The 27365-nt window shown below is 34.7% G+C and overlaps 1 protein-coding gene across 5 annotated transcripts in view; it reads right to left on the bottom strand.

The window, feature by feature from the left end:
* The window catches only part of TTC7B (tetratricopeptide repeat domain 7B), a 132577-nt gene that overhangs the window by 19691 nt on the left and 85521 nt on the right, over window positions 1–27365 (bottom strand). For 2 of the 5 annotated variants that reach the window (XM_038180033.2, XM_038180036.2), the window contains 5 exons: window positions 25852–25949; window positions 22271–22429; window positions 20364–20414; window positions 14456–14596; window positions 7823–8025 (listed from right to left, as the gene is read on the bottom strand). In XM_038180033.2, the coding sequence (XP_038035961.1) occupies window positions 7823–8025; window positions 14456–14596; window positions 20364–20414; window positions 22271–22429; window positions 25852–25949 (652 nt within the window). The remainder of the gene's footprint in view (window positions 1–7822; window positions 8026–14455; window positions 14597–20363; window positions 20415–22270; window positions 22430–25851; window positions 25950–27365) is intronic. The other 3 variants (XM_038180034.2, XM_038180035.2, XM_027457848.3) reach the window with 3 other exon arrangements.

The raw sequence follows: 27365 nt of genomic DNA, 5'->3' as shown, positions 1-27365 counted from the left end.
TGCAAAGTTCACCTCATCTTTAAACTGTATAAGCATGAGCAGGAGAAGAACTGCTAAATACAGCACTGACTAGCAGGAAAATAGAGCTTCAGTAAATGGAAAAGGTCTTCAAATAAAATTTAAAATGAGATGACTTGGAGAGATAAAGAGATAAAAAGACTGTTCCAGACTGAGGATTTGCAGAGAAAACTCTACCAGAGTAGACAACTTATCTGTGCAATGCAGCTGCTTGACATAACCCTGGCAATAAATAAATAAATAAAGGTTGAGGGACAGTTGCTTCCAGATCTCTATTTTTTTCATTTTTATTTTTACTAAGGTAGGCCAGTTTCTGCTTGATGGGGATGAAATAAAGCACCATTTTTACAAACACGTAGTTTTAGCTCCCAGTCAGAACAAAAGGATTCATTATAATTGATTGGGTAACTTCTGGACTTAAGAGAAGTCTGTCTTGACTATGGCTTATTGCAAAACAAGCCAAGACTCTGAGACGGATGTAAAGCAAAAAGCAAAAGGTAATTTCATCCGCCCACTGGAAACGCACCTGAGAACTGCAGAAGATTTATAGCCAAATGCACGCACTGGTAACTCCTGTGCAACTTCACAGTAATACTTTACCGTAAGAGACTTGGCTAAAGAGCTAGGTCCCAGGTCCTTGGCTTCAGCGCTGCAAGCTCCTCATATGCATTTATCAACTATGCTAGGTATTTGAAAATATACCTCAAGTGTTTTGTCTCATTCTGGTTACTGTTGGTGGTAGCATTTAATTGTACTTCACTAGTATTCAAAGCTACATGGCACGTTAAAAAAGAAAAGAACACGGGTAAATGACTTCATGTTTCAAATGTTTGCCTGTAGTTGGTGAGTTCTTACCTAAAAAATTCTTCAACAACCTTTCTCAGGAAAAAGGAAAATAATATCCTTTTCATTCTCTTTTTAAAGTTGAGGAGAGCTGCTGTCTCCACGCTGTCCCATATCCTTTGAGGGTTTTATTTTGGGGGCAATATGACATATTAATAACACAAAATTTGATTATTAGGTGCCAGATGTTGCCTAGAAGCAAAAGCCCTTCAAGACTACAGGGAAGACAGCGATGCATACCAGGTGCCACACAGCTTCTTGCTGGGCAAGTTCTTAGCTCCAGCTATAAAGTAGTATTTTAATAAATTCAATAAGCACAAAAATGCCCAGGGAAGCAAAATAATCATAATTAGCCCAGCACATTCTTCAGCAGAATGACCTAATTTAGAAAGTGTTTTGCAAAGCAGTTCTCATATCAAAAGGTAATTACATACACAAAAAATGAAAACTGTATTTCTGAGGTCTGTGCAAAAAGGGACTATCAAGTACACATGAAAAGGGATGTAACAGACTACAGAGAATAGCAGGGTAGAGCACACATTTTCAAAATTCTTCCAGACATCCACTTGTTTCCATTTTAGTCTTTGTTTAACCGGAAAAACTTAAATATCAAGAGCAACTATTAGCACCTCACTGGCATAAGGGCTCCTGAACTACTAGAGACTACTGATATTTTCATTCTATTACACTAGTCTTGCTCAGTAGTATTTTTCCACATGTAAAAATCTGTATTGCTTTTCCCCTACCTCCACCCTCTTTTATGTTGTCAGTAATGCAGCAAAAGGCATGGAAGAAAGAGTAAAGTGCACTGGACATCAACAACGTCCTCCTGCTTGTATTCTGAAAATTAAAAACAAACCTCAAAATCTACCAAGTGTAAAGAAGCAACTCTGGAGTGATACTGCACACTGTAGACAGACCTCCTGCAACAGCAAATTTTGATGAGTTATCTGATGGGTGGAATTTTATCAGTTTCACACAATGCAACAAAAACACTGGAATGATTCGTGACCTGCCAACTAAAGAGGGGCTACTCTAGCCAAAGCATCCCTTACTCCTGCCAGGGTGTACCACTAATTATTTTTCCGTTTGTTAAAAATGGGAACAAATAGAAATGATAAAATGGCCTCTGGTAAGCTGTGCCTGAATTGATAAAACATGGAAAAATCTACCACAGAGATAACATGAAAACAGACAAAACCAAAAAGCTACAGCTGAGTGTACCAGGCAAAAACCTCTACTGTAAGAAAAATAAGGAAAGACAGGGGGGATAGAGAGGGAGAGAAATTAAAAAGAGAAAGATAACCACTTTTCAATTCAGGAAGAAACCACCTTTGAAATAAAAATCTTCGGAAAGTTCATTAAAAATAGATCTAAAAAACACTTAAAGATTTACAGAATGTTAATTAACCCTTACCAATTCCTACTAGATTTCCATGAATACTATATGGCCCATCTTACTCCAGTTTCTTTCAGTACAACAGTGCATGCTGTACAAAATTACATTATCTTTGCATCTTCAGGTTGTCAAAACTAAACAACTGATTCAAGCCAAGTGCAGTATTCCTCTTTAAATGGCTGTCAGCTGAGGACAGCACAGACACCTCTCAAGTTGGAACCTGATGAAAAGCCCTTACAGAGCTCACTCTCAGATGGTGAAAAGCATCAAAGTGTGGAGGTATTTTCTTGTTGGAACATCCAACTCCTGCTACAGCTGCTGTAAACCATCTGGAGTTAACACCAGGTAAGGTGAAAAGAAAGTTCTGTTGTCTTTTATGAATCAAGACCTACATGTATGTTTTATCAGCCTTGAAACACCACTTTCAGGACAACAGTTCCCAGGATGAGCACAGACATTTTGGATGGCAAACCCACAGTATTTTACTAACAAATCTAACAACTGATTGCCATTATTTCTTCATTCTTCAAACACTATGTGCATAAGGATGCAGTTGAAAAGCAAATCAAATGAACACTAAGATTTACCATTAGCATTTAGCTCTACAGTAATCGGTTACAACACAAAACACCCAACCCACAGGGATCAGTATAATGTCCTTGGGACAAGTCTATGTGGTCTAACCCAACAATTTTTATAATATAATAGCCTTACATTGAAAATCAAATGACTGAGTGAACATTTCCCAAATGAGGTCCTTGTTAGGAAAGGAAGAATAAATACTAGAGAATACTGCCTCACTGAAGGGAAGAAAAAAAAGTTAATTTGGGTGATAGGGTTCAGTTTTTCTGTTCTTGAGTTCCCCTGATCCATTCAGATAGGGTCTGAACTCACATCTCTACCATCTTCTCAGCTTTTCCTTTCTTTCAGTCAACACAGGCTCACAAACATATACTATCCATACCTTCTGCTCGGCTTCTTTCTGGCAAAGTATTTTTTGGATTGGAAAATGAACGTAGGAAGAAATTAATAACAATATACTTGTAAATGAGAGGTAAGGTGCATGCAGTTAGTCTAAAGAAGCCTTAAGAGATCTGACTTACATATAATTACAGAAAACTTTAACAGATATCTAACAGTGTGGAGTAGAAAATGTAATTCTTTAAGATAATGATTTTTGAAAACTTATTTCTGCTTGAGTAATTTTGGACAAGTAATGTCACCCTTTCTGTTTCAGTTTTATGCTTTTAGAAGCTAAGCTACTAATAGGATTAACTGACAAGTATTATAATGAATTACTTAATATTAAAAAAAAAACTCCGGAGTCTTCTAGGATTATAATGATATTCAGATGCCAGAAAAACTATTTCATGTAAAAGCTGCATTTAGCTAAGGATTTTTCAGCCTGAGAGAGAATATGTAGATTTGTTTCCTGGACAATGAGTTGAAATATTCATTGCCTTTTCAGGCATTACTGAATGATGGCCTGTTTCAGGACTTTTCAGACGTCATCAGTAAGGGCGACTTTCCACAACAGCACTCTGACTGTAGGAGATAAAAGACTGTTTATTCTTTTTTCACAAGGGAGGAAAACAATGACAAAAGCAGGAAGGCAGCAGTAATGCAGAAATCTGGAGGTGATGATAAAGAGCAGGGAGAATAGAGAAAGTTGTTCAAATAAATCCATTCTGGCCAAAATCGGGCAGGTGACAACCAAGTACATGTGACATTCAACTGAAGTGTGAAACATCATTTTTCAATTTTATCATTAAACATAACATTTCAAATTTCAGTGGATTTGATAAAAAGTGGTTTGAAACCCAGAACACAAACATAAGTATTTCAAATCTTTGGAATGCAACTTTGCATTGTTTTCCCAGAGCACATTCATTATACAACCCTTAAAAACAAGACAGGAGGCTGCATTTGTTCAAATGCATTGCTGTTACACTCTGTGAAGTACGCTAATTGGTATCGACATGCTACTGCTTCAGTGTTGACATCTTGCAAGAGTTAGATCTAGTTCAATAGCAAGATGGTAAAACCCCAGGCTTGGAGAAAATATCAATTAATGACAAATGGTAGAAAATTGGAACTGAGAACAAGGTAAATCTTAAAATGAAAACTGTTTAACAGAATACAGCGAATGAACGTATGGATCTAGACATTAACTGCATCGGGAATAATTCAGGTGCAGAAGCAACTCGAGAATTTTAACACTTCTCTTTGAAGGAACTTATTGCTGTTATTCAATTGATTGAACTAGAAACACAGTTTCAAAGGGACTGAAATAGGAGCATGAACACAAACACACTGCCCTCTGCAGTCAGGTTTCTGATAGAATCTCTCACACTTTATGTAATGTAATGTAACCACAATTGGTCCAGTTTCCCAAGAAGTTTGAGTGAACAAGGATGGAATACAGCTAAATAGATTTTCCTTTATTCATGGATCACATACCCAATATTTCATGTGATGTTGTTTTAGGCATTTCACTAATAAGGCAAATATTAGCAGGAGTTAACCTCTCCTTCCAAACCCTCTCATTTATCATTACTGTTTTCTTGGTGAGCAGACATTTTACACCACTCTTAACTGCTCTAATTTTCACACCGTTGCTCAGTTCTCCAGTTTTTCTTTATTCCAGTAATTCTTATTTCTACTACATGTACTTCCCTCTTTTCCTAGAGGCTTGTTTCTAATTGACGGACAGTATTTTATTTTTTACAGGCAATGTGATCTCTTATAAGATAATCTTTCTTTTTTTTTTTTTTTTTTTTTAACCAATTCAAGATATTTTATGTAGGCTACAGATTAATAACTCCTGAAATTCCCTGAATTAAGTCAAACTTCTGAAATTGCAAAGCACTGATAACGATTTTTGAAATGCTATTAAGGGACATAAAAGACAGTAGCCAATAAGCCAAGCTAATCATAAAAAAAAAAAAAAAAAAAAAAAAAAAAAAAAACCAAAGAACAACAAACTACCCTTAACAAACTAGTAAACAGCTTTATTTATGTGACAAATCTTGACCAATTCTAAGAACCTATGTGTATTCATGTTTTCAGGTGACAACTGAGATTGCTCAGTTCTTCTGGGGCATGTTGGGAGGGATGGAGAAACCAGCACTTAACTCTCACCTTGCAGAAGGATCAATGTCTGAATTAATCTAGTCAGAATTAGAATACTATGCTGTAGAAAAATTGCTATATTCCACAAATGAGATTATATCAATTAAAACATCCTTCTAGCACTTTATGATGGAGCTTTTTCAGTAGACTATGTTCGGGAATAAGCAGTAAACAGAGTTTTGGTCAAAAAAAGTTGTACTGAAAGATAGTAAAGATTCAAAATTTAAAATAATCTTTGGATGTTAAATTATCAGCCTTCTTAGCAGAGTGACATATCTTTAAAAAGAGATTACATAAGAAAAACCATACCTATTAGCAACAAGCTGTTATTGTTCTTCTCTGTGCAGCTACACATAGCATCTCAAATCAAAGATCCACATTAACACCAGGAAATTTTAACTTCAAATTAGACTGAGCTACAAATGTTACTCATTCTAAAATTGAAATTAAAAGAAAAAAAAATAAATAAAAACTCATTTCAAGTTTCGCTATTTCCAGTATTTGATTTGAAGACATCAGGATGGATACGTATGTTACAAGTTAGAATTTGTGTCATCCTTACATCTTATTTCCTTCTTGTTGAATTTTGTAAATAAAGTTATTGTGACTTATATTTGATATTTGCCAAAAAAAAAAAGAGAGACAGATCAAACAACAGAAAACAACAAAACAAATTCAACAAAGCTTATTAAATAAAAATAAGCTCTAAAGCAGCATGCTGAAACAGTAGCATTTTATTTTGCTTTTTAAGCATTACTAGAAAGCCATATCAAATCATTTTAAAATATCTAATTAATCATATAAAATACGCATTTCTTTTTCCACAGAACTATGATTCCTAAACTGATGGTCATCTTATAATAGTTGTATTCAGAATCCTAAGTTAAAGTTTCAGCTGTTATTTTAGAGTCTGGTACCTCCACAGCACTGCTGCTGTAGCTTGCCTGTCACTAAGATTACATCTTTTTATTATAAATAGGTGAATAGCCAAAATCAAAGTGTTGAGATGTACAGGTACTCATCTAGACTCACAAACAAGAGTAAACACTGTAAACGTCCTCCTAAAAATATTTTTGCAATTGTCAAAAGATGAGATGAATACAAATTCCTGTACTTTTCCCTTTATCAAATTACACTGACTTGTGTTTTTAATAGTGTTTATCTCCAATGTTTGTATTTAAGCAGCATAAATCTTTCAGCATATATTTAAAATAATATCTTAATACAGAAAAAGTTCTAGAGAAACTGAGAAAGATTCTTAAAAGCAAAATTTTAAATTATGATTATGCTTAGAAAGGACTGGCCAATCCAATGAAATGGATTTCCTCCAGCTTCCACACAGCCATCTCAAACTGAAAAGGTCATAAACAGAGAATCTAGACTGGAAACACAGTATTTTTCATCTCTCAGGACTCTCATATTAGCTCATTTCTCAGTTATTCTGAAGAGAATTGGGTGTTTACAGACTATTTATTAAGGGGAGGAGGAGCAAAAGAAACACAGAAAAACATAAGCCTTCATTTCCACTGAACTGCACTGGTTGACTGCCAGCTTTCTTCAGAAAAATTAACCTTTCAGCATTTGTCAGTAGGCTCAAATATCTTGAAATGCTGAAAAGGTGAAACAAAAAACTTTTCTTGTGCTGTCTTCCTGTCTGATCTTTTGTCTCATATGTTTCCCTCAGGGATGCACAAGAAATCTCTCTGAATAATTCATAAGCACCTAGGCAGAAACCAGCTTATCCTACTAAACAAAAAGGTTGGGCAGAAGAAGCTGACTGCTGCTGTTCTACTTTGCTCTATCCTAAAGAAAAGAACACCAGAATGAGAAAGAATTTTTCCAAGTATAATAAGGACAGTATATATAAAATATGTGCGTGTGTATAATTATATACAAATATGTATACATTTATTTACTGGGGAAGGCACCTTTGTTATTAGAGCTACACATTTCTTCGAGGGCAAAACTGATTATCTGTCTTCCAAAAATCAAAGAAATCACATAGCATTAATTAATAGGTATTAACACGTAATTAATCAATGTGCAGAATTCCACTTTCAGTCAGGAATTAGTTATTAGAATGACTGATATTTCATCTAGGCTATGGTATCTAACTCTTCTCCTGCCACGATCCACCTTTATTTCCCAATGGCTCTGAGTATTAGGCAGATGCGAATAAATTCTTTTCCTGAATTCTGTTAGAATTGAAATACTTATTGCCTCCAGATCCTTTTCATGCCCAACAGGCAGAGAAGAGAATAAAAAGCCACAAAAGATTGTTTTCAAATGTACCTTGCTAATAAGAAAATGGATCCAAGAGAAATCTAAAACTCATAAGCTATGGAGCAGCCACACAAGTTCTTCAAGATTGCAGAATCCAGTACCACAAATTGCAATGAAATAATTCATTAACATGGACTTAAGACTTACCAGCCTCTGCATGCTTTTCACATGTGTAGGACTAATAGATAAGGCCTCTTCATACCAGCGTTTGGCTTCATCAATATTTCCACGAAGTTCAGCCACCTGACCTCTCATGTAGAGAACGTAGTGTGACATCGGAAAGAGATTAGCTGCTTCCTGGGTACACGCTGTGGCCTCAGCAGGCTTCCCAATCCCTATGTACACTTCAGCTGTGGAAGAAAAGAGTGAGGACCAATGAATCCTGTATCATTGTACCATGAGCAGATGTTTTAACAAGCTCTCTGTGTTTGCATATTGTTTCAATCCAGGTAAAGGTCATTTTCCTCAAGAAACGTTACAGCTTAGGAGAAACTATTGCATAAATTATTTTAAACGGCTGCTTTAAACACCAGAAAACTCTTTACAGTTTCTTTTAAACTCTCTGGTTATTTTTAACCAAAGTCTGTGATGTTTTATCTTATTTTTAAATATGAGTATTCCAGTGCTATTTAAGAACAGCAAGCCCAACACAAAGCAGCAGAGATCCTTACAGTAGGTAAGAGCATGGAACTAATTACAGACTTTTCTGCTTCTGTACATCACTCAGCAAGAAGTAGCAATTCCTCCAATTACCAATCATTACATGTCGAGTCTGGTTCAAAGTTTCCTATTTCAGAGGAAAATCCTTTTTTAAAGAAATACAACATAGTTGATGAGAAATGTTTCCTAGTTAAGTTTTCAGAACATGTGAAATGCTTATTCAACACTCTGATTTGACAGAACTTGGTTCATATCTCCAAGTTTTAATTTTCTAAGACATCCTCCAGAAGCTATCTAAGAACATTTAATTTTGTAGCTTTAAAAAAAGGTACAATCAGTTCTCATGAAAGCATTGAGTAGCCTGAAAACTGTCTAAATCACACTGACTACAGGAAAAAAAAAAAAAAAAAAAAAAAAAAGGTTAATTCAGTAAGTAATTAAAAACTAACAAAGATAAAAGTATTTGCCTTCAAGCAGCTCTTACAGCACTCTTCAACACTGCACATTTCACTACCCTGCTGAATTACGATAATCTCTTGCTAAAAGAGTGGGAGGAGAGGAGTAAAGAGATTAAATGCAAGGAAAAGGATACTGTAGTTTCTGGGTTGAGGTGTACATTTCTTTTACCTTAGTATAGATCCCAGAAAAATTGAGCCTTAAAATTGTATAATTGCATTCTATCGGATCACACTGCACAAAAAGAAGTCTTAAAGATTAAGGTTTAAATCAAAATGCTTCATCAGAACAGCAAAGCAACCTACCCCTCTTCAGGTCATGCTTCTCTCATTGTTGTGTACAGAGCACCCACCTTGCTTAAAAGGCTCTGAGATAAGGATCTCACACCAGAGCAATGGATTTTGAATTGTACCTAAACTCTGAATGGGATCCATGTTGAGTGCCTTTAAAAGAGCTTTCCTAAGAGATAATCATATCAAGCAGTCTTGATAGTATCCATAACCAGCCAACTTCAGTACACCAGAGTATGTAAATCTTAACCTACTTATATTTCTTTCTATTATTAGTGTGTGTATATATATATATAAACATACACCTTGTTACTATTTAATATTCATAATCATAACTTTTTTCTTTTTTTTTTTTTCCCTTTTGAGACCTGAACCTGATCCTACTGATGGGAGATGAAACATTTTTACCAGATGAGCATTCTTTTTTTGCTGCTTAGATGACTCAGTGACTTCACAGAACACATTCCACCTAGCATAAATAGTATGCTCATGAGGACATACAGATTAATGCAGTATATTTTCACAAGCAAGCTAATAAAATGCTTTTTGATAGAAAAATCTCACCCACTCTGAAGAACTAACACATAAAATTACAGATTCAGCAACAGAATAACCTCACCTACTCAGAGATGGCAATATATAACTGAAGAATAGCAAGCCTGGTAAATAATAAAGGTATAAAATTTTGAAATCAAAACATAAAGTTGGAAGAAATTAAGTATTTCTAGAATTCTACTTTTCTACTGTTGGTAGACTCAAAAAAAGGAAGTTTTATCCAGAGCTTTAGAGCCAGGCATGCAGAAGAAAATGTGAGTTGTACTAGGAGTTCAGTGGTTTTTTTTTGTTTGTTTTTGTTTGCTTTGGTTTTGTTTGTTTGCTTTAACCCGTAAAATATTTTGGGAAAGCTTTAGGCTCTTCATTTTTGAGTGCTTGTCTGAAATCTACATGGTCAGTATTATTATGAGAGAAACAAGATTTTGGAGAGAATAAAATGCATTGTATTATTTTAGTGCTAACCACTTGAGCTCTCCTTGTTTTATTGTTTCTTCTCCAGCATCATCAGACTTGAAACATTTTAAAATAGACATTCCAAAGTTGTTTAAAAAACAGTCGGGAAAAGTATCATTTATCCAGCTTGTCAGTGATTGAAGACGGGAAAAAAAAAAAAACAAAAAAAACAACAACAACAACAAAAAACATCCTGAGAGGTTAGTACATTTATGAGATGTACTTATACTAAATTGATGCTTTCAACTGTAAGCTAGGTAGAAGGAAGCAGAAGCATATCATGATGCATACATAAAGACTACTAGATCAGGCTGTAAAAGGTATTAACTAAAAGCTATAAAAATCAGCAAATAACATGCAGAAATTAATCACTTACTCAAGTAATTTTTATCTGCTACCACAGTAATTCTAGACTGAAAAATATGCACAGTTTGACTAATTTAACAGGCCGCAGTTGAAATTCTGTACTCCTTGAGGGGATGCAAGTATGGTAGCAATTTGGGTTTTTAACAGTAGCCATTAGAGGTTACAACACTATTTATAAAGGTACACTTGCTTTACCGTAATAAATATTAGATTTTGCTTATTAACTGTGGCAGAGTAATTTGACAGTTACTAATGGTCCTTTCTAAAAGGTAAATGAACAATTAATTCTTTTCTGTATAAAGGTACTTGAAATTATGCTATATATGGTGCACTTTTTCTAGACAATATCTTAATTCTAGAGAAGTTTGGAAAAACTATGGAAGATTTAATAGAAAGGGGAACTTCTGGTTAGATGGTAAGCATAAAAGTTAATTCAAGAAATTTCTGAAATTGGAGAAGAGCTGTTCATTCTGAGATAATTTCATCTGATATATACAAGGCAAAGGACATGCCTTAAAAAAAAAAAGTACTGCTTTAGAGCAAAACTAAATTTGATTAAAATATAAATTACTTCAAACTCAGGAAAAAAAAAAAAAGTTGAATTCCAACACGGTAAATTCAAGGACAGTAGTTGTAGAAAACTGACAAATACCACTGATGACTGTTGGAAAATTTCAGAGAGGGCCATCAGTTTGATGAGAAACCAAGTTCCAAGGCTGGTGTTCACTTCTCAGTGTCTCCACTCAGAAAACATCCCAGCTCAAACCCTTCTGTGCTTGTGCTTGTATTTTATTGTCAAATCAATCCACTTTTCAGTCGAGCTCTGTAGCAGTAGCTATGACTAGCAAAACAGAGTCCAGTTTTGAGGTATGTGTCAAGTAACTGTCACAGCCACTGATCATTTAAGGATGGATTTGTTTTTTAATAGCATCACTGGGGGATGTCACAAAACACAAAATCACAAAATCACACAAATCACAAAAGAGTTGTTTTTTTTTTTTTTGGTCTTTTTTTTTTTTTTTTTTTCCTACATTTAAAATAAGCCTGACTTCCCATCTTTACGTTTTACAAATAAAAGGCTGGAAGAGTTCATTAGTAAACAAGATGAAAAATTAAAATTACGGTCTAAAAAAATCAAATTCTTTAGACTGAATGCCACGCTCATTTACTCTAATGATACCTGTAATGACAGTGTATATTAATAAAGAAAAAATATTTTCTACCCTTCCCACATGATATGTATTAATTTCGGTAAATAAATTCCACTAAATTTAGCATATATTAAGCATTTATTCTCATAATTTCTTCATGCCTCTATAATCTAACATTCTCAATTTTTGTATTTTAATGTTTAAAGCACATTAAAGATACATATTTCTTTTCCCCCTCTAAGTAGTAATACACTGCACAACCATACAGAGGGTCAAACAGTTAATGTGGCATGAGTCTCAAAAAGGAAGCAATTTCCCAATGGTAAGCCTTCATTTTTATTTAAAGAACATGCTGCAAGTTACATGTTAAGTAATTTCATGGCTGTTTTCTATGTGAGTATCTCATATGTATTGGTAAAGATACCTTTATATCTGTTTTGTATCATATTTCATAGAGTAAATGTTAATTTGGAATATTCCTACAGGAAAAAAAAAAAAAAAAAAAAAAAACTTTTTCAAAGCTCAGGGCATTTCCTGTAGCAGGACAGGTAGCTGAACAGTTAGAACAGGATGCCTGAACACTTAAGTGCAGCACAAGTTACCAGCCCAAAGTATTACAAACAGAAACATACAAAAAAAGGAGAGGAAGTAAGCTTCACATTGCTGTACTTTCTCTGAAGACTGAGAGCAGCCGTCTCTCATCTCTTGTTGTATTTCTTTCATTGCTCCCCATTACACAAAGTGTCAGGGCACTCTTTTGTATGTCTTGTTTTTCCCCTGGATCTTTAACATTTTAGCTTGCTCTCCACACCACTCCTTTCCCAGTTCCCACATGCTTCATCCTGCTGGGACAAGAACATGGCCTGCAGGCAGTTCTCACACAGAAATTGTTAAGAGGTGAAAGTAGAGTGTGCAGCAGACTGCAGAAGCGGAAGACTGAGGTGGACTACAAAGGACTCAGAGAAGAGTGTCCGGACTGCTCCTTTGTGGAGAAAACAGTAACAGCCCCTTGCATGGACAGAATAAGCTGTCACAGAAAGATGAGAAATTACAGCATTGCAGATGCTAGGAGTTTCTGTCAATGGCCATCTGTGATGGTTTATAAATATTTACAGTCAGTGATACCATGTTGCAAGGCAGGTGACTGCGCCATGCCTTGGTGAGCCTTGCTTTGTTCTCCTCCCTGTTGTTGTAGAAGAACCTTCCCGCCCCCAAATGAGATCAGTTATCAATCACCATCATTGTTCTTTTCCATCTCCTGTTGTTTTTCCCCCCTCTGAAACATAAATTAGGGCCTTAATGGGCCTTCACACAACAGAACTGTTAATGCAAAACAGGTAAATTAAAATGCTAAGAAATACAGCTCTGAATGTGGATTATAAACACCAAGATTTCCTAGTAACAGTAATTCCTTGGTGATTTGAACTCCAACACTTTGCAAAAACAAGATACAGCTCTTTCCAAATGACAGCTTTGTAACACATACACTACATGAAATGTGTCTTGGAAAAATTTTACACAAGGTTACCATATAGAATAAACGCAAATTGATCGTGTCTATACAACATAGGCTGAGTATAATGAAAAATAGGTATGTCACTGAAAAACACTCAGGCCTAAGAGCAGACCAAGGCAGAACAATTGTTAATTGGTTTCTAAATAACACCTTTCTGATGCAAGTATTATTTCACAGGAGACATTTGTAACTGTAAAAATACACTGGATCATCATTTTCTGATTAAGATTTTGTAGGACTGTCACTTGTGATACTGACTTAGCATTTAGCTTGAGGCTGGAAGTAGCGTAACAATTACTAAATCCACTCAAGATCACTCCACATTTAGAAAAATGATACTGGGTGTTTCACATCAGTGAAGCTAGGAGGAAGAGAGCTAAACAGCTCATCACTACCTTTTTATTTTTTTCTGTGCAGAGTTAATTATTCTCAATAATAAAGCTTTTCTAGTTCCAGCAACACCACTGAAAAACCTTACAAACATCATCTTCCACCCAATAGAATCAAGGTAACCAAATTTTCAAATACTACAAAATTTAAGATACTTCAGAGACTAAGTTGATGAGATGAGACTTTGGGCCAACTACATTTCTTTCTTTACCACAAATTTGCTTTGGTTTTCAAACAGCCTCTCTACGAGGGGCACTCACAAAAACCCAGTTTTCATTAAGAAGGAAGGAATCATGCATACTGTGTGTACGGTACTGTTTTGTACACGTACCTTTACCAGTCAAATGGGTATTACCAAACAATAGGAGTAGCTTTAGCTATTGTTTATCCACAACAGAAATTTTATATGAAATAGAAATACAGGAAGAAGACCACAGAAACACGTGTCCCCATTCGTATGTAAAAGGAGTGCATTTTAAATACATACCCCTATTTCAAAGTTAAGGGAAAAACTCACCAATACTTTTTTTTCCAGCAAGCTATCATACATTCTATGTCATTATGAAGAACTTACATACATTTGGTGTTAAGATTTGTTGTCAACATTTTAAAGAGAAGTTAAAAAAAAAAAAAGTAAATATTTCTTAAGAATGTATGCAATATGTTCTTAATATGAATAATGGCTTTCATAATATTTAAGTTTGATCTTCTGACAAGAAAATGCAATCCTGGTAGACAATGAAATAGCATAAACAATTCACATCATCATTTCCTAGATTAAGACAATATCCATTTTTTTTTAAATGAAGCGAAATGATAAATTTTGAGTTTATTTTCAGGTATGTGATAACAGCTCCTGAAATCTAAAACAGATTTTTGCAAGTCTGTAAGCTAGCAATAAAAGGGATGGCAGAGAACAAGAAATATTTTACTTTCACAGTACCTGCATGAAGCCATATTTGAGCTAGAGTCATCCAAGGATGCAGGGGACCTTGTTTAGGGGCACTGCTTTGCAGAGATGAAGCAACTTCAGACAGCGCTTGTTCTACTCTAGAAGCTGCTATTGACGTCGCGTGGACCGAACCTGTACAAGTAATTAAAAAAAATACTAATCAGAAAAAGAATAAAGGACATACTTATTGCATAAAACAATTAGTCATAAGCCTTTTCTTAACAAGTTTTACCTAAAACTCCTCTAGATTTAACTTAAACATACCGTTTTGGAGATTTTTTTAAAATGTCAGATTAATTTTCCCTGTTACAGAAACCTTTATACTGGTCTGAAAGACTCTATACTAAAACTACAATGAACACTGGAAACTGTACATGACACATTTTTGGATTGCTGCTATGAATACTCTGTTAAACTTGCCATCTTGTGTGGCAAACGTATGATCCAAAAAAAGGTTTGTGATGGTGTCGTACACTGTAATCTTCAGTTTGCTGCATGCACTTTGATGTTAGTAATTGCTATGTCTTTCCATAGAGTGCAATTAGATGACTATTTTAAGACTAATATTAGCGTTTTTAAAAAAGAGCTAAAATATACAACATGATCCCATCACAAATACACAGTTAAACTGCACTGAATGTAAACCTTAGCTAATCAAGAAGGCTGAATTAAAATGCCTTGTGGCAAAAAATCTATTGCATGAAGAACAATCCCAAAGTTGCCTTGAATAATTCTCTTCATATTAAGCATTTATGAATGAGATTAGAATATCATGAGCAAATACTACCTTTTTCAAACTACCAGATGTGAAAAAGCTTCTATGACAAGAGAATACCTAATGACAACTGTACTTTGCATATTCAGGTTACTGACAGTGTCTTTAGTCTTGATTTATTTATTTTTTAAATCAAGACTACTTATATTTTAATAGACACTCTTGGTCATCTAAGCTTCAATGTACCTCTTGTTGTATTTATAATTACAAATTACAAAATCTCATTCGGACCATGTCTGATTAATAAATAATGGAAGTAAAATATTTCATATTGGATCAGATGTATCCTAAGCCCAGCTCCACGCTGTAATGGCCAACGATGGCAGGTACCTTAGAATAAAGTATTGAGTCCTGGACAGGTTGAACCATATCCCACGAGCTCATCATTAACAGTTAAGCAATAGATAAAACCTTCACTCTCAATATCAGAGGTTTTCTAAGATTTTTAATGAGAAGGGGTTTCTCAAACAAAACATGCGTTCTTAAGTGTGACAAGATAAATCAGCAGACTAGAAATGTAGAAGGAATTCCTACTACATAGACCAGTGGGAAGAGGAAGTTTGTCTGAAAGCAATCAGCATGTTTCCCTGAACTGATAGAAACAGAGGAAAAGCAGCACAGGACTTTGTCATCAGCGTTTCTTAGGTCATTTTGAACAAGGAATTGCCCTGAGGTTCTGAAACGGCCTCTGGCTGTGGAGTTTGCTTTCCTCTGCTGGTTGAAGAAAAAGCATACACTTCAGCCTGCATCAGAGCTGAACAGTGACTCGAGTTTCTGTGTATCTTATCTTTAAGACTTCCAATGAAAAGTAAAAAAGAAGTCTAAGCAAGAAGCATGTGGAGCATATTTGCAGAAAATTACCAGCAAAAGGTATCACAAATAAGCTCTAGTCACCAGTAACCTTGCCTGACCTCCCTTTCTGTAAATGCACGTCACTGTTACTTGTTACACTTCCAGTGCAAGTAACAGCAAAGGAGCCTCCTCAGCTCTCCAGCAGAAATTCTAAGGTGCAATTGACACACAGAATTTCATTTAATCCCTTCCTTCTGAAAAGCAACTATCCCATTTAGAATTAAAAAAAAGACTATCTTCTATAATTTGAAGCATGGACCCTGGCTGCTAACCAGGCCGCGAGTTATTTCGCATAGAAAGTGCACTGCTAGGTTTTAAGTCTCCAGTACTTAATCATAAAATGTACATGGTAATATATTATTAAAACTTGTTGTATGTCAATTTCTATGTATAAAGGACTAGTGTGATAAAATTTCTACAAGCAGCAGTGCCACGAAAGCATTACCACCTACACTCAAGTTAAAACAGGGTGGATACCGAGTGTTTTCTATGCTAATCTACTCCTATCCGGGACTTTCTGGAAGAATAAAAAGATAGTGTTTTTAATTAAAAAATATATATTTCTAGAAGATTTATTTCACAAAGTGCTATTATTAAAGTGGCTTATTAGGACGAGGGGTTATGGCTTTAAACTAAAAGAGGATAGGTTTAGACTAGACATAAGGAGGAAATTCTTCACTCGGAGGGCTGTGAGGCACTGCTCAGGTTGCCCAGAGAAGCTGTGGCTGCCCCATCCCTGGAGGTGCTCAAGGCCAGGCTGGATGGGGCTCTGGGCAACCTGGTGGTGGGAGGTGTCCCTGCCCATGGCAGGGGGGTTCAAACTAGGGGCATCTGTAAGGTTCCTTCCAACCCAAGCAGTTCTATGATTAAAATTGCTTGTATTTCCTTTAGGAAAAAAATATTCCTTAAGGTATTTCAGCAATTAGTTCTCCAAAGAAAAAACAGACGTATATACAACAAAGTATTAGTCTTCAAGTGTCGCTATTTCAACCAAGCTACTGAAAAATATTTACCTCTTATCTTTCATTATATTAATATAGTTGATATAAAAGTGTAGCATAAGTTCCTCATGAACCTTAATCTAAAATTCAACACAAGCCAAGTAACTTAACTGTTTTAGAAACTCAGATTACAGATTATTCACTATATCATCTAAATTTAGGCTGCTTCTAAACAACATCCCCAGTAAATGGTTTCTTTGGGTTTAAATTTGAAGACCAAATTTTAAGCGTAATACAAAGAAACTTGGTGTAATATTTCCCAGAGGTGTTCAGAAATTCCAGCCATTGAAATCCTTCACACTTCAGCCTTATTTAAAAGCATGGAAAACTTAAGGATGTTGAACAGCACAAGAGCACCAATATTTGTGAGGTTTTCTTTTGTTTCTTTAAAAACCCTTCTTGGCAGAGGCTGTTACAAGCAATCAGACACATGACTACATGGTTTCCAAAAGGAGGAGGGATGACCTCCAGTAGAGCCTTGCATTTCTAATCAGCACTACCACTGCATCTTTTATCACAATTTCGCATCTTTACTATTATTTACTTATTTATTAATAAAATAGCAGCAGTCTTCTTTACAGTGCCAAATTCATTCAGGAATACTGCACTCATACTGATAGCTCTAACCCATAAACTCCTGAATGCTTCTTTAGCTTTGACACAATGAGCTGCCACCTGACTATTTCTGGCAATTTGTGTTAAAACACAGTGAGTAAGCTTTATTTTTGTACATAAGTAAAGATCATTTAAAGAAGTCTCCTGTGTGCTAAAAGCTTCTTCTGACCTCTCTACACATTCTACTTAACCCTGTTCTAAGCCCAGGGGCCTCAGACTGCGATCTTTATAATCACATTGTAATTGTGTAATTTATACTAATTTCAACGATAAGCAGTTAAGAAGCACAATGGTTTGTGAGGGTAGAGTGAATCTTAAAGTTTGCTTGAGGCCTCACAGCCCTTACGCTGCCAGCTATTTACATGCTGGCTCCCTGTTGGTTTTATCGTAAGATCTGTTCTCTCTTCCCAGCCTTACCTGTACTTTTCTTTTTTTAGTCTGTGTTCAGTAGCCCTGAGACAATCACAAACAAATCTCCACTACAATTGCTACAATTCACTTGGATGTAGCTTCCTTTAAATGCTCAATAGAGCAATAGGAATTCCTTGATTGCAACTTTACCATATCTTAGATGCTATACAAATATTCTTGCTCTTCCCAAGAATTTCTAGACCTGCTACTATAGTGTGACACTTAAGAATAAAGAAAAAAAAAGTCCTTCAAAATACCAAGGCAAAAAAGAGTGTTTCTTTTAGGATGCAAAAGGATGAGGTCTGGAAAAAGAAGATATACAGCCAAAATCAATTCCAGCTACTCATTTCCATTTATTCAGTTTTGCCTTAAGGCTTGTTTATACTAAATGGTATGACTGTGAAATGGGGACTGTCTTTGCAAAATCTTGCATATATTATTTAAATTACCTATTGACTAAGATTTGGAAGCACAACTGCATTGCACACTACAAAGTATAACAAAACGCCTTAATTTTTCCTACCAAAATGTTTCTAAACAAAAAAGTTTCCTATAACAACATCTGTCCAGAATTTACAGAGCGTTTCCACTCTTCATAGTAACGTAGTACCTGTGACAACCTGTGGTTATGTCAATGCTTCAATTCAATAATCTAACCAGAATACCTACCAAAAGGCTTATATAAACACAATTTAACCAAGAGGAAACGTAGTCTCACATAGAAACCTTTACTTTCTAAGTCATACCTACAGTTCAAGTTCTGTGAACAACAAAGTGTTCAATTTACTTCTCTTCAGATTTTTCTTAACACAAATATTACAAGAAAGTCTGCATGAAATCAATCTTTTAAATACCATCCATAAGTTACCCCATGGAAATATACGGCATGTCACAACTTTTTCAGTCCTTTCCTTGGTCATTGCCCAAAAAAATCTTGACAATGTTGCCTTAGGGGCAGGGACTAACTAAGACATGGACTCTTAGCAGCACTTGGAGAAAAATAAAAACCGATTTGCCTCACATTTTCCTTCTGAAAATGGGTAAAAAAAAAAAACCTTGGACCGACATCCTTCAAGAAACAGGTTCACATCAACTGACAAAAAACACCATAAAAGGATTTTTTTTATACTACAAAAAAGAGTGTATTATAAAACAGTTTCATAATTTATGTAAAGAAAAAAATGCTTTAAAAGCAATGCTCATGCAGGAGTGAAGAGGAAACAAACCCATGGCTTTCAACTTTACATTCACACAAAGCTGCCAGTAAGAACATTAGTGGTGCAACATACAGAGAACTGTGCTAAAAAAAATAAAAATAAAGGCAAACACGTGATAGAAAGAGGCAGTAATTTCTACAGGACTAATGCATCACTAGTATGATGCATTTGATATGATAGGCAGATTTCATCAAAATTAACATTATTTTGTATCAAATTTATTAGGTGTTTGAGACACCTTTCATAATCAAAAATTAGAAAGATACCTTATCTTTTGGTACTGTTATGCATGGAGATTTTAGTAGTCATGTACAGCCGACATCATTTAGAGTATTTTCTCCGCTTTCTGAAAAACATTTTCCATGCTTAGTCACCATCAAACATGCTGTTTTATATCTATTCTTATTTTTCAATGAGAAACAAATTCAAAATTTGCTATTCAAGGCCAAATGCACAACTTTATAATGTAACTGGTTAGAGAGAAAGAATGTTGTTTTGAATCCTGGTTAAAGCAGCAATTAGCTTTATTGATCTATATTTTTCATTTTCTTTTATTTAGCTTGTTGGCATCATTTCATTATTTTGAAGTGTACTCTTAAGAGATTTATTCTACGTGTAAAATTTGTACCACAAGAGAAAGTAGTTTATTATGACTCATGACAGAAGTTGCAACGTTACCTTCTAGACCAATATACTCCTTAGGAACAGCAGTGGCATAAAATCTCCTATAATACAACATACTGGCAGCTGGCCATTAGGTTATACAAAACCTTCCTAATATATCTTCATTTGCAGCCCTCTAGAAATGAATACTGCCTCTTTAATTATTAAATCCAAGTGTTAGTTGAGTGCATTCAGATCTTGTAAGATTACAGACCTTAGGGTGAATGGGCAAAGAGCATCAGCCTTGCTTTACACACTATCAAACTTCAACTACTGATGAACAAAACATTTACATTTTGTGGTAAAGGAAAAGGTGATTTAAGCTCTTAGGAAATTAATGGAACTTTACAGTGAATACTACTTACAAACTGAAAAGGGGGAGTAAAAACCATGAAAGTAAGCATCTGATGGATTGCCTTTGAACAAATCAAACCATAAATTAAAATCCAAACTAAGAAAGAGAAAAAAATAGATAAATAGAAAACAAGAACTCCAAGAAAGCCAGAGGTTTTCTGATAATCTTCAAACCATAAATCAGGTTTAGAGGGTTCCAAAGGATAAAGATTTTAAATAAGGAGATCACTGTTTCTAATAGATATTGTCATAGAGCCTTTGCTACACCTCTAAGATCATGATCCTGTTCATTAAATTGTAAATCAAGTCAAATAAAGTCAAAAAGTCTTTTGTTCATTCACCAGAAAAAAAAATAAAAATAAAAAAAAAAAAGATAGGAAACATGAGATTTTCATACCTGTTAACTATACCAGAAAGCTATAAGCATCTAGACAAACTTCTACTTATTCAAAAATAGAGAGCTTTGACTTTCATAAATTATTTACACTGTACAAAGGACTCCAGTATCTGTGTGAGTTTTTTTTTCATCCTTCCCATACTGCTCATGTATATGTTGGAAGCTCCTTTCCCTAAGGATTCAGCAGTTTTTATCTGAAATGGAAGACGTGGGCTTTACATAATGGAATTTGTGCTTGGACTTATACATTCTTTTCATGTGCCTTCACTGTTGAATGATGTCTTATTCTCTTGTAGGTCTGCAAAGAACAAGCAATTTAACGCTGGCTGGCATGTACACTTTAAAGAGTAGGCCTGAGTAGTACTGTTAAAAGAATAAGCAAGTTCAACTCAACAACACTCAAAGGGGGTTGAATTGCTAAAAATAGCAATTAACTAACTATTCAAATGCTTCAAGAAGAAAGTCAAGTTTCGGCTAGTTAAACTTCTGTAGGACACATTTCCTGAAGTCTAAAGGAAGCACTCTCCAGAATATTCAGTTGTAGGCTTATATATGAGCTAGTGTTTTCAAAACTCATGTCTCATCTAGGCTACTTTAATGAGTGAATTTTGGTAATACTCAAAGATTCATTCTCTAGATTTTGTTAAGAATTAGTATCTTTGACACAATGCCAGTTAAAGTTTAGTGTCAACAGTGAATTTCCTAAGACTGGATTATAGTAAATGCAGTAACAATTACAGTGCTGCACCCAAGACTGTGAATGAAGGATAATTTATCAAACAAAAAAAAAGAGTTAAAATGAAGTATCTAAAAAAGTAACTTGATTTTACCCTGCCACCTGAACTATTCTGGCAGCATTACTATGTAGCTTGCATGCAAGCATGGAAATTGATTCTGCAGCATGTTTAAACTGGCATCATTTCAATGAACAGAATGACTCCTGATCTGGAATAGCAAAATGCTGATTTTCACTACTCTATTGCCTTTGAATCATTTCAATACATCTGCCATATTAAAGCATACATTGATATTTAATGCGATTTTTCCCCCATATGAAGTTTCAGGGAATGTTTTGTATGCAATTAGCTAAAAAGGCTTTTAAATCAAGGATCTAGACACTAAAATCACATCATTAAAAACTAAGATAAGAAGGAAATCCTGTGGAAAGGACAGTCTTGTTAGGCAAAACATGCCAGCAATGGAAATAATTACAGCCATAAATGCTACAGTGCAGCAGAGGACAATAGCCTCCTTTAAAAAACACCTATCGTTTTCTGTAACAGTCATGAGAACAGAATATTAAATCTGTCTGTAACTTTACATCTTTTGGGATCAATAAAACACTCTATCCTAAACAAACTCTTAAAACCCATTCAGAATTTAATGAAATACATTTGAAAGGCCAGATTTCACGGACATTGTGTTGAAGCTTAAATTGTTTTAAACACGGTTTATCAGTTATGAAGATTATCAGAAAAACACAGTACAAACACGCCCATCAGGAAGAGAAAACCAATTTACAGCGAGAAGGTGAACAGGGCTCAGGAACTTGGTCACAGTATGGAGAGGCTGCATGGGGCCAGACAAAGGTATCTGATTTAGGATGAGGAAGATGAGAAGATACAAACACTTGGAGAGGAGACTCTGTTCTTGAGAGAGAAGATGAGGAAGTGTCAGAGGCTAAAAAGCGAAAGAAAGAGAATGATAAGGGTGTGGGGGGATGGGAAAGGAACAGATCCAAGAACAGGGTTTAATGGAGTCATGGATGCCAAAAAATGCAAAGCGTTTATTTCCCCATTCAGTAAGATGAAAATGGCTTCCATATAAAATAAATAGCACTTCTGAAAGCAGTGTAAAAAAAATATGCTGTATTCGTACTCCTCTTCTGTAATAAACTCATTTCAAAAAGAAATTAAAGGTTAACTTTTCCCTGTGTTCTAATGTATGAGTTTATAAAATATATTTAGGAGGAAATAAAGACCAAATTTTAAAACTCAGCTACCAATGTTACTTCCTCTGACAAACTAAGTGGACTGAAGCCACTACACAATAGATTGAATAATCTGATTTTAAAAAGCTTGAGTGCAACTTACCTTAACCAAAATAGTCAACTGAAGCCTCAAGTGATTTGCATATGCTTATCTAACTTTGCAAAGGAAATGAATCTGTCTCCCTGTAAGATTTTACTTCAGTGAATGTTTCATAAAACCTTTTTTTTCCCCCTCCATATTCAGCAATACATACAAATATGAGTACATGCCACTCATGGCAAACCAGCTGAAACAAAAGGCAAGCTCAGAGTAGGTTTGCCACAGTTCTTGACTAGGACGTTGGATTTCTTATAAGGCTAGACTGGTTATTCCAGAATACATGCTTTTTATACTCCAAAGATTACAAAAATTTAAGCTTGCATCATTTAATCATTTCTGATTATTTTATTGGATTGGTAAAAGCTATATATAAACACTGTGGCTTTTTTTTTTTTTTTTTTAAGATCTTTTTATTTTAGTTTCAACTTTTGCTAAATAGATATACCTAAATACATATATTTTTGTAATATACATATTTTACACCCATCACTGTTATTTGAATTTTAAAATCCTTTAATTTTTCTTTTGCAAGTACAGAAGACTTCAGATTTAATTTTAGCTCTCATTTCTTGTTACTCTGATTGATCAAACACAGTAACCAGCAAAAAGGGGCTCATCATTTCAACAGGTGGCAAGCAATTCAGGTAGTGAAACGTTTTCATGTGTGCATGTATATACACATACGTAAGTGAATACATATGGCAGCATTATACTGTCTAAAGGGTAGCATACATTTCTGTCCTAAAAGGATTTTCCCCAATACTTTTTCCTTATATCCTAATTAAAATACTGTAAATGCCGAATCTGTTTTGGATTTCTTAAGACTGAGGATAAACAGAACCTCAGAATGAGCTCTCCCGGCCAATAGAGGTCTAACAACTTGACCGTCTATTAGTTCTATCATTTTTGCACACTTTTTTTTTTTTTTTTTTTTTTTGAGAGTCTACCTAGAGTTTTCTCACTCAAACACTATGCCTAGCTTGACTTCTGTTCGTACAGTAACATAACCTTTTAATTTCTGCAGTATTTTTATATACTATTCTGGAAGAAGAATTTTGGACAAAACTTTGATACGGAGTTTTTACATTGACACTACTGTACAGATACAGAAGGTAACAAATCCACAGTCCTTACCAGAATTCAAGTATTTGAATTACAAGAAGGTTTATTCTGCTAAAATTAAAAATTAAACCCACAAAAACAAACAAACAAGAACAAAACAACAAAAGAGACCCTCTCCAACCTACCCTACATAATCACCTTTTATAAGAAAAATAAATGAAAAAGGACCCCATACTTTTAATTTCCCATCTCATCCTCTTTGACAGTAGAAATGAGCTCTAAGAACACAAGTAAGATTCAGGAAACAAAGACAAACAGGATCTTCTAAAAAAAAAAGAATACTATTTGTAAAGATCCTGTTTTCCAAGTGAGATATTGGCTACAGGGCTTGAATCTGGGGTGAGTTCTTGAGAAGCTCGCTGTTTTGGATAAAGGTTCATCTTTACTTAAAAGCTTTGAGAAATATACAGTCTTTAAAAAGCACCAACTCATTATGCTTTGAAGCATGGCAGATATAAAATAGGACACCCTGAAGGAGCAGATCAAGAACTTTGTCCCCATGGAAAACATACAAACAAAAAACCAACACGCTCCGTAACACTCCCCCTACATGCCTCTGTTGGAAGGCATAACAATAATTTACTAGATTTTGAAGGTTTCATATAGATACCTCCTTCAAATGAAACAGTGAGCTAGACTAGAACAACAAACTATTAAAATATTTTGTGTTATCTTACACTTTCTAAATACAAGAGCACAAGAACTCAAAATTCTACTATGGGGCAAAGCAGGCTGAACTATGCCATATTTCAGACCACATCATACTGCGATTCTTTTAAATCAGGTGACCTGAACACTGTAATCAAAACTGTTTGCCATGATACCAAGCACAGAACTCTTTCTTCTTATATGATTCCAAAATCTAATGAACACTAGCTTCAATTTCAACTTCCAGAAATTAAGTAACTAAAATGGATTTTTCTCTACTGTACAATTCTGATGTAATCAAAAATATATTATACTTTTCAATGGATCTTAGTTTTTGGGTCAGTGTAGTCTAATTCATAGGCTGACAAGCTTCCCCATAAGTTTTTCCTATCCAAATGTGATTAAACAGAAATTGACATGTGAAGGGTGTCAAGAAAAGCATGCGACAGTTTTGAGATAAAACCCAGGAAAGAAAAAAGTCAATAGAATAGAATGTAGATAACACACTCCAAAAGGTTTTTGGAACTACAGTCATCACAATAATTCTTTATGTGTTTTTCAGAGAATCCATGGCTCACCTGCTTTTTTCTTTAAGGCATATCAATTTGTATTGTGATAATAGAATATATTAACATGTACAAATAACATATTGTAAATATTTATTGATGCCTTACCTTTTATGTAGTGCATCTGTGCAGCACAATTTTTGCAGTATATATGATTTGTAATAAATAGATTTTCCTTATAATCTCAAAGCTATGTCTATAGTAATCCAGCCCACATATTCAATTCTATTTTAATATATGTTTTAAAGATCTTGATGAATTTAATTAGTAATGATTTCTTGAGCATTTTTGAGATTAAAGTTTTTTTTAATTTTTTTCTGATACTTTTTAAAAACAAAATACGTGCAAATACTTAACGGACAAAAAAGCATAGCACTTTGGAAAACAGAGTAGTAAAGCACAGTAATTTTTAGCCTTTACATAAGAACCAAGCTATACCGCCAAGCTCAGCAAGATTCAGACCACAGATATTTTAATTTACAGAATATTGTCTGCAAGTACTTCATAAATAAATAAAAGAAAGAATCTTATATTGCAAAATTTCCACTCCATATGACAAAGAAAACATTCTCAGGATATATGATTTAATTTTGCAAAATAAAACAATTAAATAATAAAAAAATCTAGCTATTGGAACTCCATTTTACTAATTTTATTGTTCAAATTCTGTTCTTACCTGTTTCAGGATCACTGAAATCTGGTAATGTAATTGTATTAAGCTGTCGTCTATCAGCAATAGCTCTGTCTAACAGGCTGCTCCCACGTCCAGAATCACTGTAATGAAGTATAGAAATTGTAAGCTATTAAGATATAAAATTATATACTGAGATACAAGTTGCATGCTGCCCTCCTCCCACAAAGGTTCTTGCTATAAAGGTTCTTGCTATGAACAAATTTAGTACCAAGCATTGCTAACCACTCACAGTACATTAAGTCAGCTGCACTAAAACAAAATTAAGCTGAGCAATCCTAAATCCGTATTTACTTCGGCAACTCTGTTTTCATAATTAATACAAACAACACAGGTATATAAAGATTTGATTTATAACTAACAACATTACAAAAAGGCTTAATTGTACCTTAAATTTTTACATAAGATGAGTTACTGCTCTTGTTGTTACCTGAGATGGCAGATGTGAGTTTGAAAATCCACATTTTTCCAATACTAAAGAGCAACACCAAACTCAAGACATCTAAATTTAGGTAAAGATATAAAAACATCCCACATAAAAAGACAGCAATTTTATCCCTAGAGTTTTGGGTGGTGTAATTTTTTTGTTTGTTTGTTTGTTTTAATAATCACATTAACAGTCTAATGCCGAATTTGATCCTAATAATGCAGTAGGAGAATTTTGAACAGTTAGAAGAGATCAGATGCCTAAGCACTTTGCAGGGGTTTTCCCTGATCTCTCATGGCGACAAATGCCCTCAATTCCTACTGTAGCTGTAACTCACTTTCTGCCACTCGGGCTTCTTGCTGATATACTTGCTGGAAAACTAATTGGTCCTAGAGCTATGGTTAAAGATTCAGCAGAAGAAAAGGGACTGAATGGTTAATACAGTAACTTCATTTTCACAGCTATAAAACTGGTACTATTCACTATCAACAAATACTTTAAAAAATTATATAAAAATAATTCACCAACTTTTTAAGTTTAAGCCAATTAGGTTGTTAGCCCAACTTAGCAAAGTGTAAACCATAGTTTGATTCTCATATTCCACCACAGAGAAAAAAAAAATTAAAAAATCCTAGCTTAAAATAAAGCCTAAGAGACTTTAATCTAAACTGCAAGACTGGAACTTAATACATCTTTACAGTTGTCCTAATTTTCAATCACCTCCTTCCAAATTTGAACCCAGAGAACAGCAAGAAGCCTTTCAGCAACTCTTAATAGTTGCACTTCAAAAACCAGTGAAACGACTTCCTCTATTTGTACAGCTGTTACTAAAATGTTATAAATAAAGTTTTGCATTACCATAAAATTATTGCAGGACCAATTTCCTTACAAAACGATGCCATTATAGAAATCCACAGGAAACAGAAGGGGACTTTCTGAGACACACACTATCAGCTATACTTGTTATATCAGTTGGTGCATATTTTCTGTATTAATTACTTCCTCAATCCACAAGCAATGACATGCCAAATGTTGCTGACAAGGAGAGCCAGGCTTAACATAAGTATCTTTT

Source organism: Anas platyrhynchos, chromosome 5, assembly GCF_047663525.1.
Source record: "Anas platyrhynchos isolate ZD024472 breed Pekin duck chromosome 5, IASCAAS_PekinDuck_T2T, whole genome shotgun sequence".
Lineage (NCBI taxonomy): Eukaryota > Metazoa > Chordata > Aves > Anseriformes > Anatidae > Anas > Anas platyrhynchos.
The sequence above is the reverse complement of the archived record's forward strand: the minus strand, read 5'-3'. Positions and strand labels throughout refer to the sequence as shown.